The sequence below is a fragment of the Musca domestica genome, unplaced genomic scaffold, assembly GCF_030504385.1.
Source record: "Musca domestica strain aabys unplaced genomic scaffold, Musca_domestica.polishedcontigs.V.1.1 49, whole genome shotgun sequence".
Lineage (NCBI taxonomy): Eukaryota > Metazoa > Arthropoda > Insecta > Diptera > Muscidae > Musca > Musca domestica.
Genome location: NW_026712344.1, coordinates 6,424,138 through 6,444,134, shown reverse-complemented (window position 1 = coordinate 6,444,134; position 19,997 = coordinate 6,424,138). Strand labels below are relative to the sequence as shown.

General features: G+C 35.2%; 2 protein-coding genes across 2 annotated transcripts; one reads left to right on the top strand and one right to left on the bottom strand.

The window, feature by feature from the left end:
* Positions 1-73: 73 nt before the first annotated feature.
* Positions 74-4,333, top strand: LOC131804796 (uncharacterized). Its single transcript, XM_059127992.1, has 2 exons — positions 74-778; positions 1,193-4,333. Exons 1-2 carry the CDS (start codon positions 338-340, stop codon positions 3,569-3,571), a joined length of 2,820 nt encoding a protein of 939 aa, XP_058983975.1. The 5' UTR covers positions 74-337; the 3' UTR covers positions 3,572-4,333.
* An 11,132-nt stretch (positions 4,334-15,465) lies between these two features.
* Positions 15,466-17,235, bottom strand: LOC131804761 (uncharacterized). Its single transcript, XM_059127925.1, has one exon. The coding sequence runs from the start codon at positions 17,233-17,235 to the stop codon at positions 15,466-15,468; it is 1,770 nt and encodes a 589-aa protein (XP_058983908.1).
* Between the last annotated feature and the right edge of the window lie 2,762 nt (positions 17,236-19,997).

Sequence of the window (19,997 nt, the reverse complement as noted above, 5' to 3'; positions counted from 1 at the left end):
TGAATTTGAAAACTTAGCTGACCCTTATTACTACAAATCTGACCCAATAGACTTAATTCTAGGGTCAGATATCTGTTCTAAAATCAAAATTCCTACAGAGTCATTCATTCATAATGATCTTTTCTTCCAAAATACAACTTTTGGATGGGTATTTTCTGGACCCACTGAATCTATCTCCACAAATAGAATCCATATTCACAATGTGAACTTGGAAAATATTCTAAAATCCTTTTGGGAACAAGAGGAAGTTATTTCTAAAAGAAAACTTACCAGTGAAGAACTGGAATGTGAGAAATACTTCCAAACTACTACAAATCGAACCGAAAATGGTCGATATATGGTAAATTTACCATTTAAATCTTTACTAAAATCAAATTCTTATCCCATACTTAACAATAATGTCACTAATGCTGTTAGGCGTCTTAAACAAATTGAAATTTCTTTTACTAAAAGACCCAGTTTTAGTGACACATACAAAGCTTTTATGCAAGAGTATGAATCCTTAGGACACATGACTAAAATAGGGACTTATCCTACTGACGTTCGTCCAAATTCTTATTTTCTGCCTCATCATGGCGTTTTTAAAGAAAGTAGTTCTACTACAAAACTGAGAGTTGTTTTTGATGGCAGTAGCCATCTAGCTGATTATAAATCTCTCAACGAAGAACTTTCTCCTGGACCCCCTCTGCAAAATGATCTTCCTGGTATTATGACCAAATGGCGAAGACACAAAATAGCCTTCAGTGCAGACATTGAAAAAATGTTTCGCCAAATACAAGTCTGTCCAAACCACAGAAAATACCAACAAATTCTATGGCGCAACAGCCAATTTGAAGACATTTCAATTTATGAACTGAATACTGTAACTTATGGTACAACTTCAGCCCCTTATCTTGCAATTCGTATCCTGCAACAAATAGCAGACGATTACAAACAAATATTCCCAAAAGCTGGTCAAGTTTTAGTTCAAGACTCCTACGTTGACGACATAATTTCTGGTGCAGACACTTTAGAATCTGCAAATCAATTGTTCAAAAATCTATGTGCTCTTTTAGAAAAAGCTAGTTGTAATCTCCGTAAATGGAGAACTAATTCAAAAGAACTTCTTTCCCAAATACCAGAAGAGCATAGAGAAACTTCTGTTACACAAAGTTTTGACCATGACAATATAGTAAAAACTCTTGGCATTCAGTGGAATACAGAAACTGACTCCTTTTCTTTCAAAGTTAATCTCGAAGAAAAACCTTATTTTTCAAAACGAGAAATTCTGTCTGAATCTGCCAGACTTTATGACCCATTAGGTTGGCTAACACCAACAACAGTTGTAGCCAAATCAATATTTAAACAGCTTTGGGAACATGGCGTCGATTGGGATGAAAAAATACCCAAACAATTAGAGTCTCAATGGCTAAACCATAGATCTTCTTTGCCAATATTTTCTAAATTATCCATTCCAAGATGGATTGAATGGTTACCAAATTGTGAGACGCAACTTCATTGTTTTTGTGACGCATCAACTACTGCCTACGCTGCTGTCGTTTATTCACGCGTTATAACCCCTAATGGCATATTTGTCAATATTTTACAAGCCAAATCTAAAGTGTCACCCATAAAAACAGTTTCTATACCAAGACTAGAACTGTGCGCTGCGACTCTTGGCGTAAAATTGACTCAAACAGTCAAAGATTCACTTAGTGATCTAAATGTCCAAAATATATATTACTGGAGTGATAGCTCCACTGTACTTAGTTGGATTCGTAAATCCCCATCTAATTGGACAGTTTATGTCGCCAATAGAGTCGCTGATATTCAACGCTTAAGCAATCCTATACAATGGAAATATGTTCCAACTTCACTAAATCCTGCTGACTGCGCATCTAGGGGAATTCTGGCTGAAGAATTAATTGAAAAACATTCATGGTGGTTTGGTCCCCAATTTCTTTATGAAACTGAACAATCTTGGCCAGAAATTCTTCCAAATTTACATACCTCTGAAGAGGAACGAAAATCTAAAATATCAACTAATTTGTCCACTGAGAAAATATACATTGAACTATTTTCTAAATACTCAAAATTACAAACTTTAGTAAGAGTCGTTTCATATTGTCTGAGATTTCTTGAAAATTGCAGAAATCCAAAATGTAAAAAACTAAAACCCTTGACTCTTACAGAATATAACAAATCTTTATCTGTTCTTGCTAAAATTTCCCAAAAGGTTGATTTTCCTGAGGAAATTTCTAAACTTACCACGAAAAGAGACATTAAAACAAGTCCCATTCTAAAACTTATGCCATTTCTAGACGAAAATGGGATTCTTCGTGTAGGTGGACGCCTTCAAAATTCTAACTTTCCTTATGACGTCAAACATCCAATTATCTTGTCAAAACATAATCCTTTGTCTAAACTTATAATCTCAGACGCGCATGAAAAAACTTTACATGGCGGTGTTACATTAACAATGTCATTTGTAAACCGCAAATTTTGGATTGTATCTGGAAATCAACTTGCAAAACGCATAATTCATACATGTATAAAATGCTTCCGATACAATTCCAAAACTGCTCAGCAAATAATGGGCAATTTACCAAAAGTGCGTTTAACGATTTCTAGACCTTTTAAACACAGTGGCGTCGACTATGCAGGACCCATTTCTATCAAAAATTCTAATCTCAGATCTTCTTCTATAACTAAAGGCTACATATGCGTATTTGTATGCATGGTTACAAAAGCCATTCACTTAGAGGCAGTTTCTAATCTTACAACAAATGCTTTTCTTGCTGCCTTTAAACGTTTCACTTCTAGAAGAGGCATTTGTACTGATCTTTATTCTGACTGTGGTACAAATTTTGTTGGTGCATCCAAAGAACTAAAAGTTTTGCATAACAAAAATAAAAATTCTATTCCTGAAGATCTTATTCACTCTTTAAGCCAAAATTCAACTACTTGGCACTTTATCCCACCAGCTTCGCCCAACTTTGGTGGCCTTTGGGAAGCAGGTGTAAAATCTGTTAAATATCATTTGAAAAGAATCACAAATGATAGAAATCTTACCTTCGAAGAATTAACTACACTATTATGCCAAATTGAAAGTTGCTTGAATTCTAGGCCACTTTGTCCTCTCTCTAATGACCCTTCAGATTTTGAGGCGCTTACTCCAGCGCATTTTCTTATAGGTGAGCCTACCAATTGCTTACAAGAAGAAACGCTTTTGGATTCTAATATCAATAACCTAACCCGTTGGAAAACTATTGAAAAAATAAAGCAACATTTTTGGAAAAGATGGCAAAACGAATACCTAAATCGCCTTCAAGCTCGTCCAAAATGGCTTAAAACTTCAACGGATCCTAAAATTGGAGATTTGGTACTAGTCACTGATGAAAGATGTGGACCTGGACAATGGATACTTGGACGTATTGAAAATACTCATCCAGGACCTGATGGACACACAAGGGTGGTATCTGTTCTAATGAAAAACAAACTTGTAAAACGACCAATTTCTAAAATCTGTTTACTTCCAGATAATTCACCTCATTCTGACCCTGATATGGACAATCCAAAAACTCTACTTTAAACTTTACATGGATATGGTTCTGTTGGATGTAGGGTTGCTATTATGATGGCTACACTAACACGCTGTGAGTCGGAGCATAGCGGAGGTTACTACCTCGACTAAAATACTCCCATCGGTAGTTCATCATATCATAGTAACCCGCATTCAAGAACATTCGTCCTTCAGGGGGGAGAATGTTGATGAAAACATCATCAATCCACAACAATCATCACCACCCACAAATGGCAACAACATAATCATCATCATCACCACCCAACAACACAATCACACACCATAAAACTACATAAAATGCCTACCAACTCATCAAAATTATATCAATAATTATTATTATTTTCATATTTAATGATATAATTATTTATTATATGTTTTAAATTTCATTATTTAAAATTTCCTATACTTTTCTTTTTATTCTTTATAATTATATTCTTTTAATTTAAACTTATTTTATTTCAATTTATTTACATTACTTTTCTTTATTTTATCAAAGTATATTTTTCATTCAATTTAATTAGTTATTTACATATTTTTTATATTTAATTATAAAAACATTAATGTACGTATACTAATTAGCCTGAGTGTAGCCAAAAAATACCTTCTGTTTGGTGACCACTCATTTGCCTATTCCCTTTTCTTCCATTCGACAACAATAACAACACATCGATCACTGATCAGTTGTTTTGTTATGATGGTCGCTATGATGCTTGCTTGTGCGTCGCGACCCCCTCATCCACATGCTTTGTTATGCCTATTGCTGAAAATAAATGGGAATGCAGAATAGAAGTAGGCAAATGAGATGGTACACAACCAACTACACATGCATGCATACATATTTATATGTGACCGATGCATGCCTAAGCCTTTCTTGTTACAAAATAAATATGTAAAAGAAATGGAATAAGCATGATTGGCTTAGGTAGTCATTGACACCATGCAAAAGAAGATAAATGTATATAAATGCAAAACAGCTGTTGCATATTATGTACGTTTTTCGTTTGGTGATTTTTGGCTACCAAACAAAATAGTTTAAGTTGACTCGCTCTCTTTTAATTGGACAGCCGAGCGATCAACAGCTAAGTACTTTTGCTAAACCCTTTCTGTAACCTTTTGAAAAATATTTTTCTTGAAAATAAAATAAATCAATTCTGTGCAACCCTTGTTTAGTTGAAAGAAAATTACTTTGTTTTCTTTTTTACTTTGCATAATTAAACAAGGGAAAATAACTCAACAGACATATTGTACCATCTGTCGCAAAAGTAACCCGCCAAAGATATGGGTATATCTAAAAGTTTTGCGGCAACCATATCACTGATTATGGCAAAGTGGGGTAGGGTGTCGTCAACTTTTAAAGGTTATACATCTGAAGTGTGACATTGAAATAGTTTGAAAAAAGCAATACCATTTTGGCCATCAAACCATTTAAGTTGATATTTTTCCTATTGTCTTCATATAAGAAAGCAGGAGGCGGTACCAGATCTACATAGGTGATTAAAGTGATATTTTGTAAGTTGTTCCAGTGTTGGGGATAATAGATACAATTTTTGTCTTTAGCGTTGCCAGTATGCCAATGGTATTGAGGATATGGCTTCAGGAAGTAGTATTGTTCCTTTAATTCAATAAAATGTAGAATGACGTTTGTCATTTTATACATTTTACTTTTCTGCAGTACAAGATCCTTAAAATAGGTGTGTCTGGTTACTTTTCCTGCAGGAATTGTCCAGCAACATTTTTCTGAGAGAGTAAGGTAGTTTTATTCTCTTTTGCAAGAAAAATGCGAAAAGTAAACAGACGGTATTCCTGCAGAAGCTGGCAACTAATCAGCTGATTTGTCAAAACAAACCAATTTGTCCCCCATAAGGAGAATTAAAACAAAGGAAGCAATACTAATTTTACAGGTTTTTTAAATAAAAATGTTGGAAATAGTCTTTTATTTTCTTATTACATGTTAACATTTACGTTTTTCACATTTTGTAAAGTTGTTCTCCAAAAACTATTAGTCTTGCTAATTCCAAAAAAAATATTTTCAAATTGAAAGCACAAAAATAAATAAACAAACAATAGAAAACATCTGATTGAATGTCGATGAATGAGAAGAAGAAGAGTTGCAAGTGATTGCAAGAAGAAATTTTTCCAGCAAGAATTTGCAAACTCTCACTGAAAGAACTGTCAAAATTTCTCTCTCCGACCGCTCTCTTTGTCAGAACTTTCGGGTTAACAGACGACTTCCAGTAACAATTTGTAACAATTGTTACAAATTTTAGGGTAGCCAGACACACCTAATCTGTAATGCAGGGAACTTTTTCTACTAGCTACAGGATTCTTACTTGACGCATATAATTTAATGTAACAGCGGCTGCCTGCATTATATTCATATCCATAACATTCGATATTATTATAACCGTTAAAATATTGCTATTTCCAATTTGGTGTTTGTATTTTAATATTAAATCCTTGGTTTGGTTTAAGGCGATTTCATAGAGGTAATGAATTCCGGCATCTTCTGGCCTCTGGTGTTGAATTATAAGTAAGCCTTCAAATGGGCTTTCGTGCCAAATATTCCATAACAGTTTGCCATACTTTTCAACTTTGTCATTTTTGTGGGGTGAAAGGTCGGACCAACTTTTTGTGCGACTAACCGCAGAAAGAAGGAGAAGAAGTGTTTCTTTCAAGTGCTTCATTGCAAGTACTAATTGAATATATGATATGGTCTTACTTACTTAGTAAATTCAAAAGGATTATTATTTATGTTTTGATAATTCCAGTACAAACATACTAATATGTAAATGTAATTAAAAATAACATTCCATTAATTTTGTTTTTTTAATATAAGCCAAAAGTGTTTTTTTGCACAAACATTTGAAAATATACTACCTGCTACAATTTATATAAAAGTATGTTTAAAGTTTTTATACCCTCCACCATACTATGGTATACCCTCCATTTTGTCATTCCGTTTGTAACTCCTCGAAATACTCATGTCAGACCCAACAAAGTATATATATTCTTGATCAGCGTAAAATTCTAAGACGATTTAGCCAGTCCGTCTGCCTGTCTGTCTGTCGGTTGTAATCACGCTATCTTTCGAAAGAATTGGGATAGATGGCTAAAATTTTGCACACATGTTTATTTTTCCAGTAGGCAGGTTAAGTTCGTAAATGGGCCATGTAGGTCCAATGGTAATGGTACTGCCCGATATTCGGTATTTTGATGATTTTAGCGACATTATTCACCGGAATTGTTTCAAATTTGGTATTTGAAGTTCGAAATGGGTAATACAGGCTACGATATAAAATTGTCTGTACAGGTCCACGTCCTTATATAGCCCCGATATAATGGTACCTCCTTATATTCGGTATTTTGATGATTTTAGCGACATTATTCACCGGAATTGCTTCAAATTCCGTACTGGGAGATCCCAATGGGTACTGACACCTATGTCAAAAAATTTCGTATGCAGGTCTACGTCTTCGTATAACCCCCATATAACGGCTTTCATTTAAGTGGTAGTTTTCGGAATTTTTTGAAAATTTTCAAGTTCCATCGAAATGGTGGAGGGTATTAAAAGTTCGGCCCGGCCGAACTTAGCTGCTTTTTTACTTGTTTATTTTTCTGGCTTAATATGTCAACTTCATTTGTTTCAATAATATTCTTTTCAATATTGTTCAGGAAATATTCAAATACGGGTGTTTTCAAAATGCCTATTGCAACATATGCATCGACAAAATCTACAGTTTTTGTCGCGAAATAAACCATAAGAGGTATTTAGAACATGATTTTGAAAAGAAAATTTGACCTTTCATTAAGTTTTCGCGGTTTTTAATTATTTATTTAAAATCAATGCAACAAGTTGTTTGCTTTTCAATTGTTTTGGTAGTAATTCTGACATTACAAGCCAAACAGGTAGACCTTTGTACTTGCAATTTTTTTCAAATTTAGACTACCTTGTCTTCATTGTACCATGGGTGGAACATATATTCGAGAATGTAATGCAAAATTAATTAAGACCATACTAATTAACTAAAACTATTTATATCCAAAAATTGCAATTAAATCCTCAATTTCTCCTGTACCGTCAATATCTCAGACTAAATGTCTGAATGGAAAACAAAGAAGTTAACTTTCTTAAATCTTATGACAAATTTCATTTATGCAATGGAGGGTATATTAAATTTTTCATTTCGTTTGCAACACTTCGAAATATCCGCCGGAGACCCCTATAAGTATAAATATTCCTAATCACAATAAAATTATAAAGCGATTCAGCAATGTCCGTATGTTATAATCACCTTAGAGTCCAAACGGCACTGATAAGAATCACAACGTTTCCTTTTGTCTAAAGTCAATTCAAGTCAAGTTCGAAGATGAGCCATATCGGCCAACGTTTTCATATAGCCTCCATATAAGGGTACCTCTCGGTATTTGGAATTTTGACGATTTAGCCACACTCTTCAACGGAATAGTTTAAAATTTGGTATTTAGGTTAGGTTTTATCTCATGTGGCACAAAATTGTCTATATAAGTTTTCTTAAAGCCCCCCATATGAAGGTACCTTCTCATATTCTGTATTTAGAAAATTTTAGCTTCAGTTCCTATAGGAATAGCTTAAAATTCGGTATTTAGAATTCATAACGTTTTCGTATAGCTCCGATATAATGTTACCATTCCGCATAGCCACATTTTCTAACGGAATATTTTTAAATTCGATATTTTGATTTTATAACGGGTCTACCTCATGTGACAGAATATTTTCTATATAGGTTCTCGTAGGTCCTCATATAGCTCCCATATAAAGGTACTTCCCAATATTCGGTATTTTGGCGATTTTAGTCACATTTTCAACCGGAATTCAATATTTGAATTCCGTATTTGAATTCCGTGTTGGGCTTTCAAGATTTTTCTGCAGCCTCTATCCTCCCGATATTCGTTATTTTGATTTTTTTACAGAATTGTTTTAAATTTCGGTTAGATGTTCCTAATAACTGAAGTGAATGTTGGAATTTCGGCATATACAGACATATTTTTACATGAGTTACTTTCCTAATGGTGGAGGATATAAACTTAACTGCTTTTTACGTGCTACTTTTCTTATCATTGCTATATATTATAACCACCCACATATTGTTAGGATTAGGCCAAGACGATTTGTATGGAAGCAATAGAATATTAAACGGCGCATCGCGTTTCTGATTACTGATTCGACTTGAATTTTTTCTCAGACATTAATTTTTTTAGAGACGTTTTTTTCGTATACATATACGAGTTGTAATATTTGACGTTGAAATACTTGGAAATGCCACATTTTCTACTTCATGGTGGAGGATATTAAAAGTTTTCTCTTCTTCTTCTTCTTTTCATATAGTCATTTCTAAACGCTTTCAATAAGAACACAAACTATTCAACTTTGCTAGAAAAATTTTCGGAAGACTTCTCTTGAAAAACATAAACAGATCTTCGTGGATCTTTTATAAATTAAGATCTATAGATGAAGTACCTGCTAAGAAACCCCCACAGAAAATAGGTATTACATTTACTTTTTTTGTCATTTTTTTATTAAAACATTTAAATAAGTTTAACTTATACAATGACATTTCAACGTTTCCATACTAAATACAATTCCATAAAAAATACAAACATACTACAGGACCAGCCAATGACAATCAACATCCAAATCCAATAGAGAAATATCTTGTATGAAAAATAGTTTTGCACTTGATTGAATATGTTCCACGATGCAGTGCGAACAAAGTAACAATAGGAGCTGTTAAAACTTCCACGCACTTCCAAGAAGTGGGATGTGTTTGTTAAAATTGCAGTTAGTTTCTTTTCATAGAAATAAAATTTTAATTTTTCTACATCTCCAAAATCGACAAGTAATATTATATTTGATTGCCTTAGGTCGTCGAATGTTCGAATCTGTGGATGATACGGTGGAGTGGTGAACAAGCTATTTATACGTGCCGAAAATTGTGTACCTATATTTAGTCCAATAAATCCAACTAATGTGTATACAATTCGATGACTTAATAGTTGAGTTGGACGCACTTGGAATGATTGCCGTAATACTCCAGGAAATACCTGTTCATTGAAAAGCCAATTCAAATGTAGCCAAAAGCCATCGACATAAAAGTCGACAATACAAAGAGCTAATGATAATAGGAAATATGAGGTCAACAGAGACACAAAGAAATATGAATCCAAGAGAATACCAAATATTTCATGTAGAGTATATGGCGAGGAAAGTGGAACCATTGTCATGATTTGGTCAATTTCATATGGATATGACATGTTAAGCCATCTGTCATCAAAGGAACTCTCCAATGACATGGGTATATCCAAGATATTTGCATCAACCATATCATTGATTATGCCAAAGTGAGGAAGATCTTTGTCAATTTTTAGAGGTTCATACATTTTTAGTGTGGCATTAAAGTATTCTGCAAATAGTAAAACCATTCTAGCCACGAAGCCATTCAATTTGATATTTTTCTTAACATCTTCATAGGCGAGGGCACGAGGCGGTACCAAATCCACAAAAGTGATAACCGTGATATTTTGTAGATTTTTCCAGTGCCAGGGGTAATATATGTGATCATTTTCTTTCACGTTGGCAATATGCCAATGGTATTTGGGGTAAGGTTTGAGGAAGTAGTATTGTTCTTTCAATTCAACAAAATGTAGAATAACATTTGTCATTTTATATAGTTGACATTGCTGCAATACAATGTCCTTGAAATCCTCTATGGAGGTGGTTTTTTCTACTAGCCATAGAATTCTTACATCGCGCATATAATTTAAGGTAACCGTCGTTGTTTCCATTATTTTCAAATCCACAGCATGTGGTGTTATTACAACTGTTAAAATATTGCAATTTCCAATGAGGTGTTTGTATTCTTGGTTAGTATAATTTTTGTTAAGGGAATTCTATAGAGGAATTGAAGTCGAAGATCTTCTGGCCGCTGGTGTTGAACTATTAGCAAGCCTTCAAATGGTTTCTCTTGCCATATGTCCCACAATAGTTGAATATCGATGAATATCGTTGACATTATATGACATATGCTCTCTCCAACACTTGATGGTGTCAATCACGACCATTAATATCAGAAGTGCTGCTATGAAGGGCTTCATTGCGAATACTAACGGAATATAACCGTGGAGTCACCGTATAAGCATTAAAGTAACTGCAGATGCCTTATTATTTATGTTTTGATAGTTCTATTTTATTCTACAACAAACTTACAAATATACATTTTGCATTTTCAGTTAAAATAACAAAAATATTGTTGCAAAGCCAATTTTTTTTTTAATCGGAAGCAGCCAAAACCAACGAAATAATACCAGCCTTCGTATTGAAAAGTATCACTTTTAATAAATATTCTCGGATTTTTTTTCAAAGGTGGGTGATTGTACCCTGATTTCGGGAAAGTATTTTTTTCTTGGGGGACGCACCCCGATATTTTACCCGAAAGTCCAGGTCCAAGAGCCGGGTTACTAAACGAATATGAACAATATAGGAATCAAAAAGTCGAATTGTTTTGATATTGGAATTTGTGGGTCATAATGGGTTCTAGCTTGTACGGCGAAACATTGTATTGTGTAGGTCCACGTTTTGGTATAGACGGTACCTCCCGATTTTCGGTATTTTGATGATTTTTGCCACATTTTTCACGGAATTGTCTAAAAATTGGAATTTGTTGGCCATGATCGGTTCTAGCTCCGGTGGCGAAACAATGTATGTGTAGGCCCACTTTTTAGTATAGCCCCCATATAACGGTACCTCCCGATATTCGGTATTTTGATGATTTTTGCCACATTTTTTGCGGATTTGTCTAAAAATCGACTAGCTTCGATGGCGAAACATTGTATGTATAGGTCCACGTTGTTGTATAGTCCCATATAACGGTACCTAACAACATTGGATGGTGTTTGCACATTTTTTAACGGATTTATCCAGAAATTGGCATTTGTAGTTCGTAATGGGTTGTAGCATATGTGGCGAAACAATGCATGCGTAGGTTCAGGTTTTAGTATAGTCCCCATATAACGACGAACGATATTCGATATTTTGATAAAAATTGGTATTTGTAGTTCTTAATGGGTTCTAGCCCGGTGGCAGAACATTCAATATTTCGTTCCACGCTTGACTATAGCGCACATATAACGATACCCACCGATATTCGGTATTTTGATAATCCTAGTCACATTTACCCACATAATTGTTTCAAATTTGGTATTTTAGAATATTTGATGGATGATAATCCTTGAAATATAAAATTGTCTATGGTTCCTGTTTTGGTATGGCTCCATATAAGTTTAAGTGCATTATGCAAACGGTCTTACTGGTATATGAAGTTTAACGTGAAACACGCTTGAATTCAGATACTTTTATATAAAAATGTTCCCTAAGGTGGACAGTATTAAAAGTTCGGCCCAGCAGAACTTAATGTTTTTATACCGCCCACCATACTATGGAGGGTATATTAACTTTGTCATTCCGTTTGTAACTCCTCGAAATAATCATGTCAGACCCAACAAAGTATATATACTCTTGATCAGCGTAAAATTCTAAGGCGATTTAGCGATGTCCGTCTGTCTGTCTGTCTGTCCATCTGTCTGTTGTAATCACGCCATCTTTCGAACGAATTGAGATAGAAGGCTAAAATTTTGCACACATGTTTATTTTTCCAGTAGGCAGGTTAAGTTCGTAAATGGGTCATGTAGGTCGACGTTTTCATATAGCCCCCATATAACGGTACCTCCCGTTATTCGATATTTTGATGATTTTAGCGACACTATTCAACGAAACTGTTTCAAATTTGGTATTTGAAGTTCGAAACGGATACTACAGTCTAAGACAGAAAATTGTCTGTGCAGGTCCAGGTCTTCGTATAACCCCCATATAACGGTAGGGTATTTTTATACCCTACACCACAAGGTGGTCAGGGTATTATGTCTTTGTGCATTTGTATGTTACAGGCAAAAGGAAACGAGATAGACCCATAGTTCCTTTTGATGATCTGCATAGAATCACATTCTGAGTCGATTTATGCATGTCCGTCCGTATGTCCATGTATTTTTGTAAACAAAGTACAGTTCGCATTTATTGCCCTATCCAGATGAAATTTTGCACAAATCATTTGTTCCGCCCAAGGACGAACCCTATTGAAATTGCAGATAATCGGTCAAAATTTAGATATAGCTCCCATATATATTTCTGTCCGATTTGACTTTTATTGTGCACCAAACGTGTAATATCAGCCCGAATAGTATGGAATCTTGCACGTACGATCAGATTGGACCTAAAATAAGTATGTCAAATTTGATCGAAATCGGTTCAGATATTTTTAAATTCCCATATATATTATTCATCCGATTTGTTATTTTTGTCCTCCGCAGCCGTAATATGTACTATGTAACAACAATATTTGGGGAAATATATCAAATACAGCTCAGAAATACATTTGCTAAATTTTATCGAGATCGGTTCAGATTTGGATATAGCTCCCATACATAACTTCGTCCGATATACCTTGGATTGTGCACCAAACGTCTAATATTTGCCCAAATTGGATGAAATTTGGCACTTACGACCGAATTGAGTCTAGAAGCTAGTATGTCAAATTTAGTTAAGATCGGTTCAGATATAGCTATAGCTCCCATATATATTGTTCATCCGATTTGTTATATTTGTTACCCACAGCCGTAATATGCACTCCGTAACAACGATATTCAGGGAAATATATCAAATACAGCTCAGAAATATCTTTGCCAAATTTTTATCGAGATCGGTTCCGATTTGAATATAGCTCCCATATATATTTTTTTCCGATTTCAAATTAATTGTGTACCAAATGGGCAATACAAGTCCGAATTTAAAAGATACAAATTCTTCGGCATATTTAGTCCTTTGAACTTTAAATTATAATTATAATCATAGGGTGTATGATTGAATTCTCCCATAAAAATTTTTATGCGCAGCTCTACTAAATTAGCAAAGTGGTGTAGGGTATCATAAAAGTCGACCCCGTCCGACTTTTAAACCTTAAGACTGGTGTAATATAATCCTTCTTTACTGGTTTTTGTTTACAAAATGCTGGACAACGAACGTTTTCACATCGGAGAAAACCGAATTCGGCAGTTCATCACTTTCGGAGAAGCGATGCAACTCTTTAGCTCTTTTGAGTCTATTTTTTCCTGTTGCGGTGTAAGTTCTTGCACTTTTTGGAATTTCAATGGCTTTACCCCGAGCTCATTTTTCAATATTTGTTGAATTGAATATTGCAATATGTTCAGCTAACAAGCCAACAATGTCAGTGGCTTTACCCCGACCTTACTTTTTCAATATTTGTTGAATGAATATTGCAATATGTTCAGATCACGAGCCATTTTTCGGCCACTGCGATGCGGATTTCGATTAAGATAAAGAAGCGACTTTACTTTTCGAACCATTTCTGCTGATGTTGCTGTTTTTTTTCCGTCAACTTCCTTGACGTCGGGCTACGCTACCAGTATCACGGTAAAGAGCGATGGTACGAGACACAAACGTTTTATTTACATTTAAATGCTGGAGTGCTCTAACGATAGCTACTTGGGGTTTTCAGCCAAATATAAAGAAATCACACTATCGCGCATGAATTCCATTACGAATAACTGTTTTCCTGGAAAATTCTCATCAAAATCCTTTTGTACGCTTGTAAACAATAAAATGAGCTGTCACTGGAATAATTTTAAAAGCTTTCGGACGAGTGGCTTAGAAATGACAGCAGTCTGAAGTTAGTTAGTTTCAGTTTTTTCATCTCACCTTGACGTTTTATTAACACAAAAAGCTGAAGCTGAACACATGAAGCTTAAATATATCGGACAACACCTTCTGGTACCTCCCCCAACAATAAGTCAAAATTTTTGGAATATTTATAACTCTCATAAAATGCGAAACAAGCAAGTTCCACACAGCCCAATTTTTCAACTAACGCCAACCGTTTTGGTAACAATTTTCAATGCTCTCATAAACAATATTTCATAACTTGCGAATCACATTTATTATATTGGACATATTTTTCACAATATTTTTTACAACTCACACAGAATTTGGTATTTGATTTTCGCAATAGATACCATCCACTGCAGCTAACAACTGCTACAAAGGTCCTCGTAAACCTGCTACAAGCCCCCATATAAACGTACCTCCCGATATTCGGTAATCGATGACGTTGGCCATATTTCCAAACATAATGTTTTTTAAATTGGCATATAAAGTGTGTAATGCATCCTACCTCATGTGCCACGGTCCACGTTTTCCTGTATCCCACATATTGCGGCCCTTTCCGATATTCGGTATTTTGACTATTATCTTATTTTTTGAACGTAATTGTTTTAAATTTGGTTGTTGAAACTCGCAATAGATGACAACCCCTGTAGCAGAAAATTGTCCATGTTGGTTCACGTTTGCAATATGGCTCCCATATAACCGCACGTTCCATGAATTATTGAATATTTTAAAATGGCCATAACTCCTTAAATATTGAGTTTTCGGCGTTTTTAGCTATTATTTGTTATCACTTTTTTAGGCATGAACTATTGAATGTCTTAAAATGGCCATAACTCATTAAATATTGTGTTTTCGGCGTTTTTAGCTATTATTTGTGATCACTTTTCTAGGTTTGAATTATTGAATATTTTAACACAAGATGTTCTGAGTCGATTAAACTTGTCCGTCCGTCTGTCCATGTTTTCTGTTAGCCTATAAAAAATGGTGACATTCGCAAAGTTTTGGATATAGAAGACTCCCTCCGATTTCTCGTTTTTTAAGCACCGAACATCTGCTTAATCAAAATGGATTTAGAACATAAGGATTAGATGTGAGATTAATTTCATTGTAGAGGTTATAAATCCCTTCTCCTTTAGGAACATGTGAATATCCGCCATCGTTTTCTTGAAATACACAATTCAACAAAGAATACAACCGCACCACCTGAACAACCAACTGCGACCATTACCCAAACCCAAAAAAGATCGTCCACGGTGAGGTACATTCGTTCAACAGTCGGATTAGGTTCCCACAATGAAATTTCCTTCAGTTTAAGTAAATCGGAAACTACACTGCGTCGCCAGGCTTCACGCAGACCATATGACCGAACTTGATGTATCAAATAATTTAGTGGTTCCTTGAAGGGGGAATTAAATTGCAACTTGAAACCCCACATTGCCAATGAAAATAAAACTAAGTCGTCGGGAACGTGAAAAATCTTTTTTGAAAAGTACTTTTGGATTTCATCAAAAATGCTCCAAGAATCCGTGCGCACAAAGTAGCAGTATGTGTTGTCGAGACTGGCACGCACCTCAATGAAATTCGACGTATTTGTGTAGATGGCATTGATGTTCCGTTCACTGTAGAAGTAACCCAATTTTCGGGCATCAGCAATATCGACTAGTAGCTTGATTTGGGATCGTTTCAATTCGGCAAATGTGCGAACCTGTGGATGATAGGGTGGACTGGTGAAAAGGCTGTTCATTCTTCCGGAAAACTGAGCGTACAAATTAAGGCCGGTGAAACCAATTAAAAAGAAAATTATGCGATGGCTCCACCATTCTGAAGTTCGGATCAAAAAGGCCTGATCCATTAGCCCCGGAAACACTTTCTCACTCATCAATATATCCATTAAGCGCCAAACGCCATCAGCATAATAGTCAATGACAACATGGGCCAAGGAGAGCAACAATGAAAAACCCATTAGACAGGCAAAGAAGAGGGGATCCATTAAAACGCCGAATATTTCATGCAGGGTATATTGTGGCGAAAGCGGTACCATGATCATGATCTGGTCTATTTCATATGGATCTGTCATGTTAAACCATCTGTCGTCATATGAACCGTCCACGGCCATGGGGATGTCCAGGAGGTTTTCATCAACCATTTCTAGGATAACACTGAAATGAGTCAACTTTTTGCCCACCTCCAGAGGATGATACATTTTTAGAGTAGCATTGAAGTATTCCGCAAACAGCAACACCATTCTGACCACCAGACCATTTAATTTGATATTTTTATTCTGATCTTCGTATATGAGGGCACGAGGTGAAATCAAATCCACATCGGTCAAAAGGGTCATATTTTGTAAATTCCACCAATGCTGGGGATAATAGGCCCCATTATTATCCTTTACACTACCCGAAGTCCAATGATATTTTGGATAAGGTTTAATGAAATGATACACGTCCCTCAACTCAACGAAATGTAAAATGACGTTTGTCATTTTGTGGTATTGGCTTTGTTGCAGTACCAAATCCTTGAAACCTTCAGTGTCTGTGACATTTTCCACTAGCCACAAGATTCTGACTTGACGCATATAATTTAGTGTAACTGCAGTTGCTTCCATTATTTCCATATTCAGGTAACCCGATACCATAATAATGGTTAAAATATTTGAATTTCCAATTTTATGTTTATATTCTAAGCGTGAATCCTTGGTAAGAATTATTTTAATTTGAGGTATCCGCAGCAGTAGATTTAGTCCCAAATCTTCGATACGATTGTGTTGTATTACTAATAACCCCTCATAGGGTTGCTCCTGCCAAATATTCCATAAAAGTTCTTCATGAGTCACCACTTCATTGTCATTGTGGAAGGGAAAATATGCCGTCAAGTTGTTGGCTAAAGCAGAGCTAAGCATGGTTAGGAATATTAACAATATTGCTTTTGAGCTTTCCATTGCTAATATTTAACTGATTTGATATGTATCGTTAAACATTGGAAATAGGTGTATACGAATGGCCACACAAGTCGCATAATTGTTTTTAATAAGAGCGGAGGGTATAATAAAATTGCGTAAAAAATGGTCTGTATTAAGTGTATCGTTCTACTTGTTACATTTCAAATTAATGGCTAGCTTTTCCTTTATCATGCCATTCAAAATGTACAACGTTCGGAATGAAAAGTGAGTTATGTGTGCTGCTCATATGGCGCAGCACCTCGAAATATTTGGCGGAAACCCAACTTAATGTTTACATTATTAGAGATGACATTCAACATTTTTTACCGGCTATATACCTAGGCTAAAAGATTGGCATGTGCTAAGTTTGATCAAAATCGGAAACTTATTTTACATTTTATGATATGCACAATTATTCAACTTTTTGCCGCAATATTCAAATATGTGGTTGGAAGAAAAATTGAGAAAACCAAAATTTCGGGAAAAATTTTTGATTTCTTTCACATCACAAAAAAAAAGAAGACAAATACAAAGACTGTAAGTTCGGCCGGGCAGAACTTTGAATACCCTCCACCATTCGGGATCAATTTGGCAATTTTCAAAAAATAAAATCCGTTAAAAATCCGAAACTTAAAAAAAAATCGGTGAATAATGTCGCTAATATCATCACAATACCGAATATCGGGAGGTACCGTTATATAAGGGCTATACGAAGACATGGACCTGCACAGACAATTTTCTGTCATAGGCTGTAGTATCCATTACAAACTCAGGTGAATAATGTCTCAAAATACCGAATATCGGGAGGTACCGTTATATGGGGGCTATACGAAGACGTGGACCTGCACTGACACTTTTCTGTCATAGGCTGTAATATCCATTACGAACTTTAAATACCAGATTGGAAACAATTCCGGTGAATAAAGTCGCTAAAATCATCAAAATATCGAATATCGGGAGGTTCCATTATATAGGGGCTATACGAAGGCGTGGACCTGCACAGAAAATTTTCTGTCATAGGCTGTAGTATCTATTTTGAACTTCAAATACCAAATTTGAAAATTTTCTGGTGAAAAATGCCGCTAAAATCATAAACAATACCGAAAATAGAGATGTACCATTATATGGGGGCTATACCAAAACGTGGACCTACATGGACCATTTCCAATACCAAAAGTCCTGCAGACATAATATAAATTTGAGAAACATTTTATCAACCTACTTCATTTCGTTCGGAGTGATTTCCACAGACGGACAGACATCGCTAAACCTAAAAACGGAATAAAAAACTCAATATACCCTCCAAACTATGGAAATTTTTTATTGGATGAATGTGTAGTGTATTTTAATCTACTTTTTATACCCTACACCACAAGGTGGTCAGGGTATTATGTCTTTGTGCATTTGTTTGTAACAGGCAAAAGGAAACGAGATAGACTCATAGACTATGAGTCATAGTTCCTTTTGATGATCTGCATAGAATCACATTCTGATTTATGCATGTCCGTCCATCCGTCTGTCCGTCCGTCTGTCCATGTATTTTTGTAAACAAAGTACAGTTCGCATTTATTGCCCTATCCAGATGAAATTTTGCACAATTCATTTGTTTGGCCCAAGGACGAACCCTATTGAAATTGGAGATAATCGGTCAAAATTTCGATATAGATCTTCATCCGATTTGCCTTTTATTGTGCACCAAACGTATAATAACAGTCCGAATAGTATGGAATTTTGCACGTACGATCAGATTGGACCTGAAAATAAGTATGCCAAATTTTATCGAAATCGGTTCAGATATAGCTATAGCTCCCTTATATATAGTTCAACCAATTTGTTATTTTTGTCCTCCGCAGCCGTAATATGCACGTTGTAACAACAATATTTGGGGAAATATATCAAATACAGCTCAGAAATACCTTTGCTAAATTTTATCGAGATAGGTTCAGATTTGGATATAGCTCCCATATATATCTTCGTCCGATTTACTTTTGATTATGCACCAAACGTCTAATATTTTCACAAATGGGATGAAATTTGGCACTTACGACCAAGTTGAGTCTAGAAGCTGGTATGCAAAATTTGGTGAAGATCGGTTCAGATATAGCTATAGCTCCCATATATATTGTTCATCCGATTTGTTGTATTTGTTACCGACAGCCGTAATATGCATTCCGTAACAACGATATTCAAGGAAATATATCAAATACAGCTCAGAAATATCTTTGCCAAATTTTATCGAGATCGGTTCAGATTTGGATTTAGCTCCCATATATATTTTCATCCGATTTCCGATTTTTAAAAGATACAAATGCTTCGGCATGTTTAGTCCTTCGAACTTTAAATTATAATTATAATCATAGCGTGTATGATTGAATTCTTTCACAAAAACTTTTAATTGTTATGCGGAGCTCTACTAAATTAGCAAAGTGGTGTAGGGCATCATAAAGTCGGCCCCGCCCGACTTTAAGACTTTCCTTACTGGTTGTTTTTTTGTTTGTGTGTCCTTTGGATTAGAAATTTCAGCATTGGGCCGTATTTGGGAAACAATATACATGTGGCCAAGCGTAATAAAGTGTTCTTTAATATTTTTAAAATATCATTGTTTTAGACTCTGAGGGGCTTAAATCGGATGAAACTTATATGTGGGAGCTACATCTATATTCTTGTGGATTCGAAACAAATTTGGCAGATATTGTTCTCATCATAACCAGCTCCAGCTCCTA